This window comes from Centropristis striata, chromosome 2 (genome assembly GCF_030273125.1).
Source record: "Centropristis striata isolate RG_2023a ecotype Rhode Island chromosome 2, C.striata_1.0, whole genome shotgun sequence".
Lineage (NCBI taxonomy): Eukaryota > Metazoa > Chordata > Actinopteri > Perciformes > Serranidae > Centropristis > Centropristis striata.
In genome coordinates, this window is record NC_081518.1 from 5,582,005 (window position 1) to 5,602,375 (window position 20,371).

The following is a 20,371-nucleotide window of genomic DNA, read 5'->3' on the forward strand; positions in this document are numbered from 1 at the left end:
CAGGTGGCAGAACTGATTGGTTACATGTGCAGGTGGTGGGTTTGGGGTATTATATTGCATATTGCAGCAGCGGGTCAGGAGCAGGGCTTTAAAATCAGACCCGTGCAGGACTCTGACCTGGATTGGCTGTTGGAGACTACGTGACTGGATAACTATGTTAATGCTATATAACCGATATCTTTAAATATAAACCCAAGTAATGAATATACTGTAATAAGGAGGATCGTACCGTTTTGCCATGTAAGCTGGGAGCACTGACAGTGTGTGTGATGTAGCCCATGGCTGGCATGGACCTTCTCTCTAGTTGGGAAGTCTGCAGAGAAACAAAAATCATCAACTTGTTATTACAGATCTTATAAAGCCAAATCAAACAGAATGTCTAATTCACCAACTAATCTTCAATATGTGAGTGCTGAAAGTGAAAGATAAACCACTTTATCACACTGAATCAAAGTTAAACCATTGCCTCCAAGTCTGCAAACAAATTTGACTACACAGCAGATTTATTTTTTCATCTATCTCTTTCTCCCTTTCATCACCCCTACTCTTATTGGAAACAAGGTGTGCCCTGAGTTTACGGCGCTACGGGGCTTGGGAAAATTTGACGTTTTTGCTTAACACACAGAATTAGCGAAAACCAGGCCCACTACAGAACCTTAAAAGGACACAAACAACAAGAGATTTAATTAACTACACATAAATTATACTAAACCTGCTTTCTTAAAATAACATTTGTTTGCTACCAGCAAGAGAAGCACTGTAAGCCATTCCCTTTGAGATTCCCATGCCACTATTTTTTTGCTGTATAATAGGTTTTTTATTTAAATGCGAGATCAGAAGAAAGAGACCGCTGCTGATGTTTGAGATACAGTAGAGATGTTTATAGGGTGCTGAGAAGCCCTGGGCAAATTGGATTAGCTGCTAATAAAACATACTTCTTAATGATATTCCACAGAGGTATACAGATCGCTATTACTTAAGCGCGCTCCAGCCAGAGAGCACCATCAGCCCTTAAACATGCTGGATGCACCAAAACTAAGTTCACTGAGACTAAATTTAGTTCCCACAAACAGCGCTCCCTTGGATCGTCTTGCACAGTCACTGTGGCTCCCTTTGTTAAAAATGTATCTTCCTCTGAAGGGTTCTCCATAATTGTGCGTCACCGTATTTTATGGTTGTAATTAGAGTCTTGACACTCATGTGAATGATGGAGGAAACAGAGCATCTGTGACACTTTGTTTACTTGTGTAAGGCCAACGGGTTGGTTGTGAGGCTTGTGTGTGTTGGCAAATGTGGTGATGGTTTGGTGGGAGATCTTTTCACATGTGGAGGGAGTGGTGGGAAGACAGCGCAGGGTGTGGATGACAGGACGGCCCCTCGCTCCGTCTCCTGCGGCCGCGGCGGTGCTGTCTGAGCGCTGCGACGCGCTGGGGAACGGCCCGGGTAGCGAGCAAGCTTTTACTCACACATGCTCACGCCACCTGTGGAGCGGGCCTGGGCGTGGACTGTGTGAATCTGCAAATGATTCACATGAGCATCAAAGTGTGTGTGTGCTGAGAAGTGGGAGCCTTCTCATGCTCCTCGTGCTAATCTTCCCATGCTGTCTTTGTGAGCTCACAGCACTCTTCAAGTCGACATCAATAGTTACCTCACATCCACAGCCACCATCCCAAGCTACCGTGAGAATGAGACCTTTGTCATTTGGCTCACTACATGTGAATCATCACATTTCTAAATTGTCCCATGCCAATGACAGGCTGCTGACGTGTACTGTGTGCCACTATTACAGTGTTAAAGCACCAATGACTCAGTCTCAGCACATAAATTCATCCAGGGAGGGATTTCTGTACATCCATTATCAGAACACATTTATCCTGCATCCTGGAGTTGTTGTTGTTGTCTATGGGGTGGGACTTCACTAAAATCATTATTATTAATTAAGTGTTTTATTAATTAGCTAATTAATTATTATTTCATTTTTTCAATTGAAGTGTCTTTGAGTATCTCTAGTAAGCACTACACAAATAATGCATTATTATTAGTAGTATTTATTTTATTGTTAACTGAAAATTAACTCTAGTTGCCTCTTACAAATCAGCCCTTCTCTTTGACTGTTTAAAATCTGAAGTGATGTGTAAGTCGCAACTACCAATTATTTTCATGCAATAATTTTCTCAATTAATCAAAACATATTTATTTTCAACTAAACCAGTCCTGTTTCAGTGGTGTAGTGGTAAGCACCTTCGCCTCACAGCAAGAGGGTCGTGGATTTGAATCCACTTTGCAGCTCTTGTGTAGAGTTTACATGTTTTCCCTGTTTCAGTGTGGCTTTTCTCCTGGCTTTGGCTTGCAGCTGAGATTTAACTGGTGTCTGTAAATTACCCGTAGGTGTGAATGAGAGCGTGAATGGTTGTCTGTCTCTGTGTGTGTGCTCTGTTATAGTTTGGCGACCTGTCCAGGGTGTACCCACCTCTCATTCAATGTCAGCTGGGAGTGGGCCTAGGCCCAAGTTCAAATAAGCGGTTAAGAATAAGTAATGATGTCCTGTTTCTTTTTCAAATTAAAAGCCTGGCAGTGTTCCTGTGGCCTGAATCCCTTAATTTGTTAATAAGATTGATGGCCATTATTAAATGCATCTCACACATAGAATGAGAGCCTAGCAGTTCAGCCAGGTAGCCATCATACACAGGTAGAGGTAAGCAGTGTGGCCCAGGCGTAAGGCTGAGTCAGCAGCCGGGGTTTGAGTCTGACCCGCGGCCCTTTGCTGCTTCTCATCCCATCTTTCTGTCCCTCTTTCCTGTTAAATCTTCAGCTGTACTATGAAACAAATGTCTAAAAAAAAAGGTTAATTCTGAGATTGTCAATTGACTAAGCAATTAATCAACAAAACCTTTCAGCCCCAGTATTAACCACAACAATGTATCTAACCTTCAGACTTTCAGGAGAAATCTTACACACTGTATTAACTGTATTTAGGGAGAGTACATTGTAGTTTTGTGTCATTATTGATATTGATATTGGGAAAACTGTAAAAAAAGCCCGACATAATCCTCTAACCTTCTCTTACAATAACACCAAGTTTATCAGTACACATGTATAGAGAGTATAGCTGATTTATTGCTCTACACAACTTATTTCCAGACTAGGTTGTATGTTAAACAATTAATTCATATTATTATTGCAATATTTATCTATGCATTTAAGACACTAGATTGCAAAGTATCAGATTTTTTTATCTCTGAGTTTAATGTATGTTCAATGGAAGTAAAGTATGGAAAATATGGGGGGAAGTAAATATTGTTTTGTATTTTATACTGCAACAATCAAGTGAACAGTCCTCGATATTGTGTGGCAACTCACTTTGAGATGCTTCTCCTTCCTAAGTAGGTGACCTACCTGAGAGAGTTGGGCACAGATATGGCCGGGGGAGCTGGATCTTGTGCTGTCCCCGGTTACCACTTCATCCAGGGGCCTGACTGTGCGTCTGTCTGAAGGAGTGTGGGGCCTGCGGGGGGACAGGGGTTTGAAGGAGGGGATTGACGGTGGGACTTCACACGGGGACGGAGGGACAGAGATGGACCGTGGCATTTCCACCGTCACTCTAAAAGAGGAAGCGTCTGTGAAGTTGGGGCCGGTGTAGATGGGAGCGGTGGGGCTGCCGTGACGGAACTGCTGCCGCTGCTGCCACTCGTACAGCTGCCACACCATCCCCTCTTTGGTGGCCATGCGCTCATCGGTGGACATGCGGAAGTGGCTGAGCCGGTCGTGGGCGTACTTGTAGTCACTGGGCAGGTTGCATGTTGCTGGGGGAGAGTTGCTGCCTGATGGGAGACGGGGAGACTTTGGCAACGACTGATAGGTGGTGTCTGCTGTGCTGGCTTTGGGCTTTAGAGGAGGAGTCCGCCGAGGGAGGTTGAACTCAGGAGTGGGAGCACTGAGACAGAAAAACACAGATTTTACTGTTATATAAACAACGTCTTCATACATGTCCACAACAGAAATGCTTTCTCTCTATAAAGTGAAGCAATTAGAACAAGTAAAATATAGAAGTCCTCATATCTGCCACTAGAGGGAGGCATTTATTTAAGATTTTCTTCATCATCATTCATGCTGCTGTTATACAGTCATGGCAAAATTATTAGACCACCCTTGTTTTCTTTAATTTATTGTTCATTTTAATGCCTGGTATAACTAAAGGTACATTTGTTTGGACAAATATAATGATAACAACAAAAATAGCTCATAAGAGTTTAATTTTTTTTCCTCTATGGAGTCTTGGGCTATTTTGTCCATTTTTTAATCATCATTTTGTGTCTTTTTTTGATCATTTGTGTCTTTTTTGGTCATTTTGTGTCTGTTGTTGTGTCTTTTTTAGTTATTTTGTGTCTTTTTTTGGTCATTTTCTGTCTTTTTTTGTGTCTTCTGTGAGGTTTTTTGGGGTTATTCTGTCTTCTCATTTTGTGTCTTTTTTGGTCATTTCTGTCTTTTTTGGTCATTTTGTGTCTTTTTTTAATCATTTTGTGTCTTTTGGATGTGATGAAGAAGCCATGCTTTGGCACTTTTGGAGACTCCAGAGGGTTAAGAGCTGATATCTAGACATTTTCCATGGTTTTCATGGTTATTATCAAGAAAACCATGTTAAATGTCTAGATATCAGCTCGTAAATTAAACTCTTATTAGCTATTTTTGTTGTTATCATAATATTTGTCCAAACAAATGTACCTTTAGTTGTAGCAGGCATTAAAATAAACAAGAAAATTAATAAAAAACGTGGTCTAATAATTTTTTTCCATGACTGTAGAATCAAACTGACCGTGTGGAGTGACACTGACCTCTTTGGTGGGTCCCCCTTTTGAACTTTGACCCACTGCTCCACCTGAGCCAGCGTGTTCTTCCTCTGCACATGTTTCTCAGGGTCTTGCCGCGTAACGAAGCCTCTCTGATAGACCAGGTTTCCGTTCTGTTCTGGTGGCAGAGCCACTTGGATGACAGTTGGCTGTCCGTTCTTGTGGGCAGCACCGTTGACTGAGTCTGGAGAAAGTCTCTCCACCCGCTCCTCTGTGGCGGCCTGGCTGGGCCTCCCTTGGATCTCTAATCCATACCTCACCTCCTCCCCATGAGCCAGTTGGATGCCATTATCCTCTCTGTCTGTCCTGCGATGGCTTTCTGCCTGAGAGGAGGTCTGGTTGATGTGGACATGGTTGCTCTGTGGGACAGCCTGCTGCACAGCTTTCTTTGGATTCTCCACCTCCCTGAAACAATGAGACAGGATGATTAAATATATCAACACAACACTGCTAGTCCTGCCTGTAAACAATAGAAATAAATGGCTTTTTACAGCCTATCTTAAATTACAGAGACTATGCAGTGAAGTGTTAAAGTACCTCATCTTTCAACTGTTACACACAGCTACACTCCTTCAGTTATTTAACCATCATCTAATTCCCCCTCTTCACCGTACATTATGATGAAGTGTAGCAATATTCCTAAAACAAGGGATTACGCAGCATTAAGCAGCAGATAAAAAAACACAATGAACACTCCAATTAACATTATGAGACTCTAAAGGTGATTTCCCATTCACCGGACACTAAAACATACGGTCAGATTCATTACTGAGTTTCTCTCAGAAATGATCACAGACCAAGGGGAGTTATTCATTAACTTCCCATCTGTACTTTTTAATATTTTCAATAGAGAGGAATGAAGGAGAGTGGAGTCCTTTCTGGACAACGAACGCAGAGCCAATCCCCAGAGAACAGAAACGACAGACACTTTGTCTTCATGAAATTGCTTGGGGTAGTGTCCCACTCTATGTTTTCAAATGATAAGACTTGTAATTTAAATTAATGAATCCTCTTCCTACTTAAGGGAATAAAACATGATTTAAAATCCATGATGATTGTCCAAACTGCTCACATTTAAGGGTGGTTCATTTCTGCAGAAATAATTCCTACTCGCTAAAATATGAAGGTGGGAACGGTAATAAAAAGTGCATTTAAACTGACCGCGGTACAGGTGATTAATTACAATTAACACTTATTATTACACCATTAGTGCAAAGCATTTCATATAATTAATGTTTCATTTCAATGGATCAAACTAAGCCTGTCATGTGGAACGCTTTAGTGCTTTCCAAATAAAAATTTCAGGAGTACTGACCCATGTTGACCTCTAGGTGGCACTATTGCACAGAGCATTGAAACCATGCTGTGCATCCAGCTAATCTAATCTAATGTGTAAAAGCAGTTTGTAATGTATTTATTGCAAATTTAGTCACAGAGTATCAGACTGTAGTGCATATGAATATTTACGGCAGTGAATATTTTCAACGCAAAAATGCACAAAAAAATCTGCTTTTTGCATCGTGATTACTGCTGTGGGAACACATCCTGCAGTGAAGTGCTCAGCTGGCAATGTGCTGCAATTAGCCTCATCTATACCAGACCCAGATACACACACACACACAAATAAAACTGCAGACATCTTAGTGGCCCAGAACATACGGACAGGGCAGGACCTGCTGTGGGAAACAACTCATGCTGTTAGAAGAAAGCACGAGAAGGCAGAAAAGGAGCATATTTCACTTATGAAACTGGTATTAACACAGTAGACGAATAATGCTCTAACAAAACGGATGATTGCTGTTTGATTACTATGACACTCAGGTTCCCTTTATGATATAATCTCAAGATATATGTATTTGACAGAGACTGCTGTGCTTTAGGGAAGGCAAGATGTTGGCACCAGTAGAAGAGCAGCCAATGAGAGAAATGAACCCTAGTCTGTAGAGCGAGACCAACCTCTTTATAGTGTGACTCTGCTGCATCAGCGCAGCCTGGTTCATGGCCCGGATCCAGCCATTCATGTCCTCCTGTGTGTCCGCACTGAAGAAATATGTCCGCATCCCGCAGTGTTCTGCCTGTGAGCCAATCACAGAGTTCTTATTGTAAATGTAGGAGCGCATTCCTGTATGGCTCGCCTATCAAAGAGGGAGAGAGAGAGAGAGATGGAGAGGGAGAGAGAGAGGAGAGATGTCAGAACTTCTTTCCGAAGACAGGAAAAAGCTGCCAGTGAGGCTGATGAGTGAAGACCTTTGCTTTCTTGTTTACTGAGACTGACAGCTGTTGACTGAGTGAGGACAAAGTTTACAGCAACATTTTACTGGAAAAAAAAAAGAAAAGAATAGGGAGGGTGCAAAGTGCTGCAGCAGAAACAACACCAGCATTGTGCTGTTTCTGGCAAGAAAGAAGCATAACTCTCCATAACTCCAACTGTTTGTTTAAAAAAGATTCAGCAAAAACATACCTGTTCTCTTTAGCACAAAAACATTAGACAGCAACTGAATCGTAAACATTAGTTTACATTTTGTTATTTCTGCTCGGTGGTATAAATCTGTCCTGATAACTTGATGGTAACTTATGGCACCAAATCCACCAAACTCCACTGAATCCAGCTCTGATGTAGACAGACAGCTAGACCACAGTAAAGGAGCATTCAACACAACTTTTTGCACAGATTAATAGCTGTAAGTGTTTTATTTTTTATTGTTTTCACCTCAAATTTTTACACCACAAACATAAAGATTACCTTCTCACTTTAAATCTGAAAATTATGCTCTACTAGGGCTGGACGATATATCCAAAAAAATGTCTTTCTTTATATATAATTGCTGTCCTTACAGGGGTTTGTCATAATGAGTTATTTTGTAATGTTCATTATTATTTTCTCATATACATATATTCATTTCAGAAAAAGATTGGCCTATTTTATTTCATCCTATTTTTATTTAAGATATTTTTTTATTTAAATGTGCACTTTTTGGAGCTTTGGTTTTTTAAAAAAAAGGTACTCCTGTAGTTATACGGGATTTATGTTTACAAATGGTGTGACATGTCATATTTGCCTTTGACTTTGACTGAACATTTGCTTTCACTTTGCGCTAAAAATATCGGGATATATATCGTATTTCGATATTCAGCCTAAATATATATCGTGATATGACTTTTGGTGATCGCCCAGCCCTATGCTCTACCATCTATCAAAGTTTGTCTGTAAGATGCTTGTTAATTCACATTATTTGTAGCTTTACCATAACTAAGCATGAATAACTGCCAACATTACCACAAGAGCATCCACGACACAAGACTGAACTGAATTACATACATCATGAAGAGTGTGATCTTCACCGAGTCCAATATCACAAAATGCTAATAAACATATGCAAAATCTGCAAGAATGCATCCACAGTGACAGAAAAAGGTTACCGTAATTCTGTAATTATGAAGATATACAATCCTGATTCGTCAGCTCCACCTATAATTAATGACTGCATAAACATGTATGGTTTAGAAGCCAAACACTGCAAAAGTAAACCCAAGCGACCGGCTTCAAAACAGCAAGGAGAAACAAGTTTATACTGTATTTTCTATTGTAGAGAAGAAAAAAAGGTAAAATTAATGTCAATACAGCAGGGGGCAAATTGCTGATGGCAACAAACATAAAAAAATGCAATGAGACAGAGGGGAGTGAGGAAGACCCTGTCGTCCCACCACTCCAGAGATGATGAGAATGTGATAGATGATGCAGCTTGACAAGACAAATACCAGAGCCACTGAGCATATACGTATACGAGACGGATCAAACTGGTAACCTTGGCAATGTGAGTGTCTCCTTCTGTCCTCTGACCACATTTATGAAAACTTGCTAAATATCTCCACACTCCACACATTTTCTGTGCCCAGCTGAATTTGAAATGAAATGACTTTCAGATTAAAGCACTCTCTCTTTCTCTCTTGGTATTTGACTTCTGGACACCCGATGTGGCCTTATCGTTGTCCTCTCACACTGTCAGAGAAATGGGGAACTATAAAGTCAAGTCCTGCACTGTATGTGCAATTTTCTGTGTTTCATTTCAAATCCAATTGGCTGGAGTAGAGTGTAAAGACAATAATAATGTGTCCTTGTCCAAATACTTACTGACTGTTATGTACAGTCATGGAAAAAATGATTAGACCACCCTTGTTTTCTTCAGTTTATTGTTCATTTTAATGCCTGGTACAACGAAAAGTACATTTGCAACAAAAATGGCTCATAAGAGTTTAATTTAAGAGCTGATATCTTGCCATTTTCCATGTTTTTCTTGATAATGGTTTTGGTTATTATCAAGAAAACCATGGAAAAATGTCTAAATATCAGCACAGAAATTTTTTTGTTGTTGTTATCATTATATTTGTCCAAACAAATGTACCTTTAGTTGTACCAGGCATTAAATAAACAATAAATTGAAGAAAAAGGGAGGTCTAGTATTTTCCATGACTGTACAAGTAAAACAAAAGTTCTGTTTTTCAGGTGTTTTACCCAAAGAAACTTCACATTAGAGTTGTTTGCTAATCATGGCGCCCCCGGGTGCTCTGGCATTGTCCATAGATGAGTCACGTCTGTACATGATGAGACTTTGATGCACATTTTGGAAATGTGCATTCAGCAGCTGTTAGCATGATATGAAACAAAAATGAGCAGAGGGTGGCGGTCCACTGATGAGGCTGAAGTGAAATCAAATACCTATTCATGCAAGACAGGAAGCCAGTGTGATTTGAGGACGACCGCCCGCAGAGAACAGTACTCACTCCGCCCGCGCACACACACCGGGTCACAATGGGAGGCAATTGACCAACAGGGAATGAGAGAAACACAGTGAGATGAGCAAAAACAAGAGAACAACAGAAAACAACAGGAAGTTGCTGACTCAATAAGAAAGAACAGAAATAGGTCCAGCTGTGTCCTCATGACAGTCATCACAGGAGCTAGGATGAGTAACAGTTGAAGCACATGGACATGTCACGTCTTCAGGGAGGAAAACTTGCTCTTAAAAGAATACTTCAGCCCAAAAATGATCATTTTTATATCAATTACTCAGCTAGTATTGTTAAAGAAAGCTCTGTTTTTCTCGCATGCCTCCATGGTAAACAGAGAATACAAAAACTGACAAAATTCTTGATATACTAAAGTAAGTGCAGGCCACTTTAAAAGCAAAACCGAATCAAAACATCCATTTACAAACACATTACCTACACAACTTTTGCAGTATAATCCAAGTTGTGTGCTCAGCACTTCCCAAAAACATGCATTTTTGCTCAAATCTTTAAAACACGTTTGCATAAACTTTCTCACACAGTCAAGTATTGCGCCTGCATATGCAAGACTCTTTTCTTCATGAAGTCAAGGTACCATCAGCTGAGTAACTGATATACAAATGATCAATTTGTGATGAAGTTTAGATACTTCAGAGAAGAACTGTACTGATTTCTTACATCCCTTCCACTCAACTCCTAATCAAACTGATGTAGAGAATCATTTTAGTGTCACCTTCTCTCATTATTTCAGTTCAGCACAATCTGTAGTCCGTCAGCAGCATCAGCAGTCTGAAACAACCCGTTGTTGAACAACACTAGACAACTACTGAGCAGCTGTCATGCTTACTTAGCAGTAACGGAAAATTTCTAAAGCACCTCAGATACACGTAATGAAATCTCCTGCTCTTTAATGCATGATGGCTCGGAGAGAGCTGAGGGGAATACTGAACTCTTAAACACAGGGTGGTACAGCGGAGCCCAGGCTCATTTCACATAGCCTTACACATATTCCCCCAGCAAGTGGTGGGAGGAGACGATGAATAGGCCGAATGTATAATTAATACTTCCAGCAGCACAATTATCATACTTCTATTGTATGTAATATGATATTTAAAGCACAGGAGACGCGTACCACACATGTACACACACACACGCACACACAGAATCCAAGAACAAAAGCCAAAGTACAAAGGAGCTGAAAGGATTGCAACAGAATGCCCTGAAGCTGCAGTGGTGCATCAAACATTCAGGCACTATTGTTCTTTGCAACAAGCTCTGTGTTTCCACAAAGGAGGAGCTGGATAATGTTAACACTCTCGCTGTAACCAAAAGACATAAATCCCTTTGCTGTCCTCTGGCAGAATTCACAGACGAAAAAGGGAAAAAGACTCTGCCGCATACGAGGAAAAGTTCTGTCGCACATTTTTTAAAGAAAAATGACACTATTAGCAAATGCGGGCTGGCTCTATTGGGTACAGTACATGCCATCCAGATTTCAGTGAAAGAACAAACTGTGCGCACCGTATTACAGGCTGCACTGCTGCAGCCCCTCCAGCTCACTGGTAGGCTGCTGGAACACTGTGGAAAAATGTACCTCTGCCCCGTCTCACCATAGGTTAATAAAAATCCGACCATGCAGAAGTGAACAGAATACATAAAGGGTTGTACTGCAGTTCTTGTCAAAAAAAAAAAAAACAGCAACCAGGTCAGAAGGTACATCAGACTCCCAAAAACTTCCCTTCATGGAGAAGTTTTCGTAGATAACAAAAGCTGAGATGCATGTAAAATATTTCTTCCACAAAAATGTGAACACAAGTTGAAATTTTCTCATGAGAATTCCAAAACAATACCTTGAGTCTGAGAATTTACATAATCGTTATTTTTGTTCACTTTCAAGTGAGCTATATTCATTCAGTTCCATATATATACAGCTCTGGAAAAAATTAAGAGACCACTCTCACAAAAGTTTCTTAAATCAGTGTCTCTACATCTATGGCAGCTGGTCCATTCTTACACAAGCCTCCTCTTTCTGAATGTCTGAACCAAATCTTATTTTATGAGGAATATTATAAAAACACTGCTGTGATTAAATATTGAGATTGTCCCACCAACAATGATTTTTAAACTCTTCCTAAGTTAAAATATTAGTGTTGTCTTGTTTAAAAATTAATATGAACATGTTTTCTTTGTATTATTCGAGGTCTGAAAACGCTGCATCTTTTTCTGTTATTTTGACAGATTGTCATTTTCTGCCAATAAATGCTCTAAATGGCATTTTTTTAATTTCAAATTTTAGAGAAATGTTGTCAGCACTTTATAGACTGAAGCAAAAATGTTCATTTTACTGAAACACATACCTGTAAATAGTAAAACCAGCAAAACTGATCATTTTCTAGTGGTCTCTTAATTTTTCCAGAGGTGAATTTTAAGTATTTTGTTTAAATGCTTTAATGTTATATAAACACTTATAATGCCGTAGCTGCAGCAGCCCTCTGTGACCTGCAGCACCCTCCAATAAAACAAGAGCATGTCTGACTCCTGTGCTCTCAACCAAGACTACGGCAGAGTGCTGAGTGACACAAGTAAGTTTGGTCAGTACCTGGTCTGTTTTCCAGCAGTTATAACATGGCAGCCTATTCATAAATTTCTTTAATTACAGCTAAACAGTCAGAAAAATGTGTTGCTGAAAACATTTGAGCAGCACAGTAACAGAATCTTGATTCATATTTCATCAGTACTGTGGGGTTTGACAGTTTGATCTGATTTTTGAGAGTAGCACCGGACGTTAGTCATCCATCAAACCTTCCTTATATGAGGTAAAGAGTTGGGGTTGGTCCGGAGGGGGGCAACATCGAGGGGAAATCTGTCTGAATGGGAAAGTGACCAAACAAATCTGCCAGAGCAAATAAAACATGAGCTTGGTGGATTCAACTGTCTTCCTTTAACCCTCCTGTTATGTTCGTTTCTCAGGAACAGCAATAATGGTCATGGGTCAAAGCCTGATCCCGGGCATGTTTAATTATCCAAAAGTGTCAGAAACTAAAAAATCCCAATAAACATTGCTTATATTTCATTAATAACCTATGATTACAATCAATAGTTATTGAAGCATGATCTGTGAGAGGTAAAGAACCTATTGCACTGAGGATAATTCACTTGTTTTTCATTTTTAAAAATGCATATTAAAACTGTTTTTATGTACATTGGAAAGACCTTCATATGAAATACAATAATTTTACATGACTAAGATATTTTTAAATATTATTTCTAATTTTTTTCTTTTAATGAAAAAAAACTTTTTACTTTTTATTTTATTTTATTTTTCAACACTGAAATTGGTAATTTTGACCTGCAACATAACAGGGAGGTTAACAAAACAAGTCAGTGTTTCATGTTTTCTTTGTAGAGGCATAAAAGTCTGCATAAATCTTGTAAACATAAATGTTATAAATTGAAAAAGAAAATATCTGATCAAACAATGAGAAAGCAAAGAGATGCCCAGATTCCAACTTTTGATACTTGAATGTCTTTGGTTACCTGTGCTACAAAAACATTTTGTTTGGTACTCAAGTACTTAAGTACAACACTTAGTCCTAATAATATATAACATGTCATAAAAAGAGAAAATAAATAATGAATAAAAAATGAAATAATGAAAAATGAGCAAAAAATGGAATGAATGAAAAATAAATAATGAAAAATGAGCCAAAAATTAAATTAATAAAAATTAAATAATGAAAAACTTGCAAAAAATGAAATGAATAAAAAATAAATAATAAAAAATGAGCAAAAAATGTAATTAATAAAAAATAAATAATGAAAAATGAGCTCGTCTGCAAGGATTGTTATGAAATTGTGATTCAGCAATGAATATCCTTAAGTAGAAAACATCTTTTGCTGGCTGCACATGGGCATGACAACTTTAATAAATCTGATTAATTGCCACTTCAGTGTTACCTTGAAAGCGTATTTGCGGTTTATGTGGTCATCAGGCTCAACTGGTGCGATGACATAACTGGGCAGAGGGATGCTACCCAGCACCGTCTCCTCTCGGCTGTCTGTGAAGCAAGAACACACAAACACACATTGTCACGTCCAAAGCAACTATCTCTAATTCTGCCAAGCTCTTTTACGATGTTTACGAATGACTGCAGATTTATGAACAGCAGGAAAATTAGCGAGGCATAATTCATAGGTGACTCTTGTCTGTTTGAGGCCATGTGGCTGCATGTGGCACAAGGTGGCATGTGGTTTATCTATTATTCAGTGTGATTAATGGATGCTCCGGCAACACAAGCACAGATTACTTCCCATAATAAAACACTCAAGTTAATAAGGATGGAGAAGTGGGAAGAAGAAAGCCAGGGAGAGTAAAAGACACCAAGATATGTCATACATCTAATTATAGTCATTAACGAAGGATTTAATCTCCCATCAAAGGCTGGTCTGTTTGTTTGTATGACAGTTTGAATTTTTGTCTGTTAAACTCTACCCAAGTGCACTTTCCATAGACTCACCTTTGTAGTAAAACAAGCAGTAGTCTGACAAAACAAACCACTTCCTTTTCCACAGTCGCATTCCAGAGCTGTCCTGGAGGTGAAGGGGGAAAAGCAACACACAGTGTATTTAGAAATCCCCCTCGCAGAAACACTTTTTAATTCACTTTTTAATTAAAAAGCGTAGTGTGGGAATACAGCAGTCGTTAGCGGCGAGCAAAGGAGGGGGTGGGGGCCTTTATGCATGTCATTAGAACAATAATAAGTCTTGTTTTTTCTTGCAAAATGTGGCACAAAGCTGCAGCCTCTATATCTGACTCAGTACTGGAGTGTTGGTTTGGTTTGGGGCTTTTTGTGTCTCATACTTTCATAAAAACACTGAAAAGGGTTTTATAAGGACAGTGAGGATTTGTTTTCTAAATGTTACAGATAATAGAACATCAGATTCTACAGAAAACTCTCAAACATGTGCATGTACATACTGCCCTACAAAGTCTAACTAGTAACTACGCAAAAGGTAAAACTGAGAAAAACTGCTTTAAAGTTTTTTAACGTGTTTTAACTGGCCAGCCAAATTGGTTTCATGTAGATAAGTGATATGACACTTATTTCTACATGTATTGATGATGTAATTTTTATGCTCAAAAATCATGATAATTCATTTGACCTTTGACCCCAAAAACATTGTTACTGCACTCTGGTTTTGCTGTAAAAGGTTTTAATAGTAATGCAAAAAAACAGAGTGCAGTAACAACAATGTTGTCGTCTTCTTTCAGCTTTTATATTTTGTTTTCATTGAATAAACATGATCAAATTGATTTTTGTTATCAGTGTATTCAAGTGTTTAACAACTCTATTCAAAGATTTGCGTATTTTAGACTTATTATACATACATTTTATATTGTAGTCTTAATATAAATTTATCTCACTTTTTTACTTCATCACTATCTAGATAATAATTTCCCTTTCAAATCTACTTATAATTTCTATTATATCCAAAGCAGACTGTGGTAAGTGCAATTACTGCTTGGTTTTGAGTTGATTTTGTAGTTTTTATATAATTATTTCACGGAAATAAAGCAAAATTTTAATTTGTCACAAGATAAAACAGACATCAAGGAGTTCATTTTTAGTTATAACTCAATTTTGACTTTGTAGTTACTGCAGTTAGGCTTTGTAGGGCAGTATATGTGGACAGGTGGAGTCTTCCTTCCAGACTCACAACCGGAGCAGAGGAACCCCAGCTCACCTGTTTATAGAGCCAGCCTCTCACCACCACTGGGATGTTGAGGTTTCTTTTAATAGCATGATCCCTCTTGCCAAAACTGTGTACTTTCCCCGTACTCCTGGAGCCCTGCAGAAAGAAACGAAAAACAAAAAAGACTTGATTATGTGGTGTCCTTGCTGAAGAACTGTGAGCCAATTTACTTCTCTGACCAGAGGTAACATACAGTAATTAATGTTGAGTAGTTCTGTTCAACCAAAGCTTTCAAACTGTGGGGCGGGCCCCTCTGGGAGGCAGGGCCCTCCACAGTGGAGACTACAACTGTAAAATGTAGTTACTTGAAAAGAAAATAAGTAAAATGGCCCTCTTTCCTGGAACTCCCTTCTTTCTAACACCCATAATGGCTAGAGGAAATACCAACTGGCTACTCCTGTGGATGCATGCATCCATTTATAATCAGGCATATTTTTAGACAAGGCCACTTCAGAATACTTTTTCTCTGTAAAGAATGAATCATACTTTTTCTCCGGTGCTTTTCTACAGAAAATACCTGGGGTTGTCGGGTTGACCAGCTGGCTAAAAGAAGACACAGATGTTGAGGGGACACATACAGTATGCACACCCAATTTCTCATACAGAGCTTTAAATGTGACACGTTTTAATGAGACAAAATATAAAACACCAAAGGGACCCAAAGTCAGATGAGTCAGTCACACAGAACAATCATCACACAGACAATGCAGTATATTTGATATTATATGTAATCTTATTTTCTCAATCATTTGGTCTATAAACTGTGTTAAAAATGTCTTTCACAAGCTCCAACAACATCTTCAATGGATCAATAGTTTGCAACGGAAATATATTTAGTGTACTTTAGTGTCATATTATACAAAGAAAAGATGAAAGGTTCAAGTTTGAGGGACTGGAACCAGTAAATGTTTCCCATATTTGCTTAAAAATTATAATTGATCAAACAGTTATCAGACTTGTTTCTCATCAGTTTTATGAATATCAGCAAATTGATCATTTCTGCCCTACAAATGAAACAAAAAAAACTATTTTTTTATATAAATATAAAGTATTCCCATGTTCACATCATCTCAGACTGATAAGTGTCTCTAACACTAAGTTACATTGAAACTGAAGAGAGATAAGTTGTTCAACAGTCTTTCAGTGGCTTCCAGGAGAAGCTTTACCAATTTCAGATTCCTGGTGATTTTAATTAAAGTCCTGTGCTTCTGTCGCGTTTCCTATATTTAGTCACAAAACATGTTTGCAGAGAAAATTTCCATGATCTCTGTGGAAACAACAGCAAGCCTATCACAAAGATGCACGCTGTGCACCACACCCGTCCAGTCCCAGAGAAAGTGTCTCTGGGTTTTATTATGCTTAAAAAACGACTAATTTATTGCTCTCGGAATGTCTTCTAGAGTTGATTAAACCAGTTTATCAACTGAAGCATTAGCAATCATCAAGAGAGCTCCGAAAGCAATTCACCACCCCAAATAGAAATGTTTGGTCAGTAATAATAATAACAAATTAGAAATTAGGGCTGGGTGATATGGACCAAAAGTCATATCCCGATATATTTAGGCTGAATATCGATATACGATATATATACTGATATTTTTATGGCAAAGTAAGAGAAAATGTTCAGTCAAAGTCAAAGCCAAATATGACATGTCACATGTAATTTTATTAAAACCGTTTAGTTAATTGAACATAAATACTGTATAACAACAGGAGTACCTTTTTTTTTTTTAATTAAAGCTCCATAAAGTGCACATTTAAATAAAAAAAATCTTACATAAAAAAAGCCTATGACATAAAATAGGCCAATCTTTTTCTGAAATAAATATATTCATATGAGAAAAGAATAACGAACATTACAAAAGAACTAAATATGACAAACCCTAGTAAGGGCAGCATTTATATAAAGAAGAACAATTTGAACTATATCGATAAATCTAATTCCATATCACATTTAAAAATATATCGATATATTTTTTATATCGATATATCGCCCAGCCCTATCAGAAATCCTAAAAAAAATCTGATTCTGATTCAGTTATAGAATTCTCTGTAAAAATAGTTTACAGTAAAACTGAAAAATAAAAAAAAATAAGTAAGTAAACATTGTCAACATAAATGTTTGGTCTATCAGTGGAGACAAACACTGACCTTTGACCCTGAGGGGGCATCCACTGCTGCTGAGGTCACAGCCTTGGAGGACTCTGTGACCATGCTCGGGGATCTCTGATTGGCTGCTGACTTGGACATGCGGGCTTCTAACCTAGAGTTGAAAAGGCAGCGTAGAAGAAGATCAGTAACACGGACGGGATGAGACGCAGCATCGGACAGTGATATTCCCTCTTCATTCCTCTGACAAACTGCAGACAGGCAGGAAAGCCGAGCGCAGCTCTGTGCTGAGCTTTCACATATAAAGGATATGACTATTTCCTGACACCGCCACGCGACCTGTCACAGCCAATGGCTCCGCGGTGGATGTGTTAACACTGGAAGCGTTGTGTGCCAAACACTCAAATGACATTTGGTCAGACACACACCCTGAGGCTCACATCGTACACACACACAGATTAACAAGTAAAAACAAACAAAAAAGAACTGAAGCGTTTCAGACATTAAAGGCCGACCACACACACACACACACATTCTTGTACTTCTATCTTTGTGAGGACCCTCATTATAAAAAGGTTATAATAGTTTGAATTTTTCATTAGTTGTAGTTTTATTTGGGTTGTGAATTTTTGTTTTCAAAATTCAGTTAGTATTAGTTAGTTTTTAGAGTGAGTTTGCTAGTTTTAGTTTAGTTTTTATTAGTTTTAGTTTTTTGTAATGGGATATTTGTTGGGTGGGAGATTAAAAGAGGTCACAGTAAATTTTGCCTTTATTTCCATTGTCTTATCCATCTTCATTATGTATGAAAAAAGTTGACATTTTCACTATAATTTTAGTTAGTTTTGTAACCACACAATACAGTTTCAGTTAATTATCATTATCATGTAACCTTTAACCCTTAAAACAAAGTCTGAAATCTCAAAAAAGCCTTTAAAGAAGTGAGGACCGGCCGAAATGTCCTCACTTTGCAAAAAGGTCCTCACTCTGTTGGTTAAAAACGTGTTCTGGTCCTCACTATGTAGGAAGTACAAGAACACACACACACACACACACACACTCACTGGACAACATCCCACCTCACATTTCCTCATGACATCATCATATTACTATGAATCCAGAGAAACAGAGGAAATACAGAACAGCCCCTTCAGTTTCAGGCACAGGTCAGTGTTGAATAACACCTTTTTATAGACCACATTCTTCAAAAGATTTAAACAAGGTCTTTTAGGCGTTAACCAACCATAGAATATACTCTACATTTCTGTTCTGATTATGCAAAGTCTTTTACTGCAATAGCATATCCATTCACTCCCACAATTCCAAGATTTTTTTTCCAGGCTGCTGCAGCCTTGGATTTGTTCTGTGTGCTTTAAAAGAGATGTATCACAGATAACGGGAACACTGGAGACATAAAAGATCAATTTAATTTAACAAGGTCCTAGAAATCCATCTTCGGAATTTTAGTCCAGGCTGTTTAAGTAATAACTTGCAGTTAAAGCACCTTTTTCCATCCACAAATCCTGCAGACCTCCTGTTACATTGCATATTAAAGGTGCTCTGTTGGGTTCATACCAGGAGACTGTGGAGACCGCTGGATTAAAGTGAAGCCACTATCATGCCCCCGGAATCACTGAGAGACTTCACTGATTTCACTGTTCTCAGTAAACTCTGGAAGTGATAATACCAGCAGGTAGGCTCCTGTGTGTCTTTGATGCTGGTCAGGCTCCAACGATTAAACCATTTTATACTTTACTATCTCCAGCAGGTGTAAACCTGGCAGGATCGTGCATTCGATTGTGCATGTGTGTATCTGTCTTTCTGCAGCTAATCCGCACACTACTGGACCCATCAGCCTAATATGTTTTATGCACATTTTTATGACTGTATGCTCATAGACCTCTTGAGGTTGTGCTGACTCACATTTTTTCGAAAAACCTATTTTATTGCCTGCTGTCATTGACTGCTGACTCCTGGCTCCTCTCAGCAGGCCTTTAGGGGCCGCAAGTTTGGACAAAATCACATAGTAAAAGGCATTTCCTGCAATTAACGAGGCTAAAACCAAGCCTGACCTAGTCTGATGGAGGTCAGGCTTTGTCACAGTTCAATAACTGGCATGTAAAGGGAAACCAAAAAGTTCACAGGTCTCATTTTCAACCTGAAAATCTGCAGATTGATTCCATACTACATATGGGTCAGTGACAAATAAGGGTTGGCAAGATGTCAAATGGTGTAACCACAAAAAAATGATAAATATGAAATACTTCATCCACCGTAATTGCATTTAAGTGGACTTATACATATAATTACTTCATTCTCAAAAACATCTTTTTTTTTTTTTTTAGTATTTCTACATTTACACATTTTGTCAATATTGAACAGAACATTTTCTAAACACAACCATTTTTTTCTAAAGTTTTGACAAATTATGTAAAAATCTGTTATATACCATAGTGTTGCAATGTAAACGTGGATTGTATTTTTTTCTCATTTTAGTTCACATTTATTTCCCTGTATATAATCAGATTTTTATGGGGGGAAATGACTGGTTACACCAACTGACACTGGGTTGGATCACATCATTGACCCAAACATTAAAATTAGGGGAAAAAAACAAGATACATAAATTCTGTTTTTTTTTGTTGTCTTTGCCATCATCTTGACTGTAAGGTATCTGGGAGGGACAACTGAGTGAAATTCAACTTTTCTTTGTTTGGGAGGGAAAGGGAGACATACCTGGTGGAGAACTGCACTCTAGTTTGAAAAGTAATTTCATCATATTCTCTGAAAAAGGCTGAGATAATAATGTATATAACTTCTGAAGAAGGGAGAAGATAACTTCTGCAACATTTAAAAACTAATCTGCAGCCAGTTAA

The 20,371-nt window shown here is 38.4% G+C and overlaps 1 protein-coding gene across 8 annotated transcripts in view; it reads right to left on the reverse strand.

Moving 5' to 3' along the window:
* plekha7b (pleckstrin homology domain containing, family A member 7b) overlaps positions 1-20,371 on the reverse strand; it is a 100,540-nt gene that overhangs the window by 30,250 nt on the left and 49,919 nt on the right. For all 8 annotated transcript variants that reach the window (XM_059350813.1, XM_059350805.1, XM_059350779.1 and 5 more), the window contains 8 exons: positions 17,541-17,652; positions 15,381-15,485; positions 14,153-14,225; positions 13,593-13,693; positions 6,804-6,982; positions 4,833-5,252; positions 3,397-3,934; positions 230-313 (listed from right to left, as the gene is read on the reverse strand). In XM_059350813.1, the coding sequence (XP_059206796.1) occupies positions 230-313; positions 3,397-3,934; positions 4,833-5,252; positions 6,804-6,982; positions 13,593-13,693; positions 14,153-14,225; positions 15,381-15,485; positions 17,541-17,652 (1,612 nt within the window). The remainder of the gene's footprint in view (positions 1-229; positions 314-3,396; positions 3,935-4,832; positions 5,253-6,803; positions 6,983-13,592; positions 13,694-14,152; positions 14,226-15,380; positions 15,486-17,540; positions 17,653-20,371) is intronic.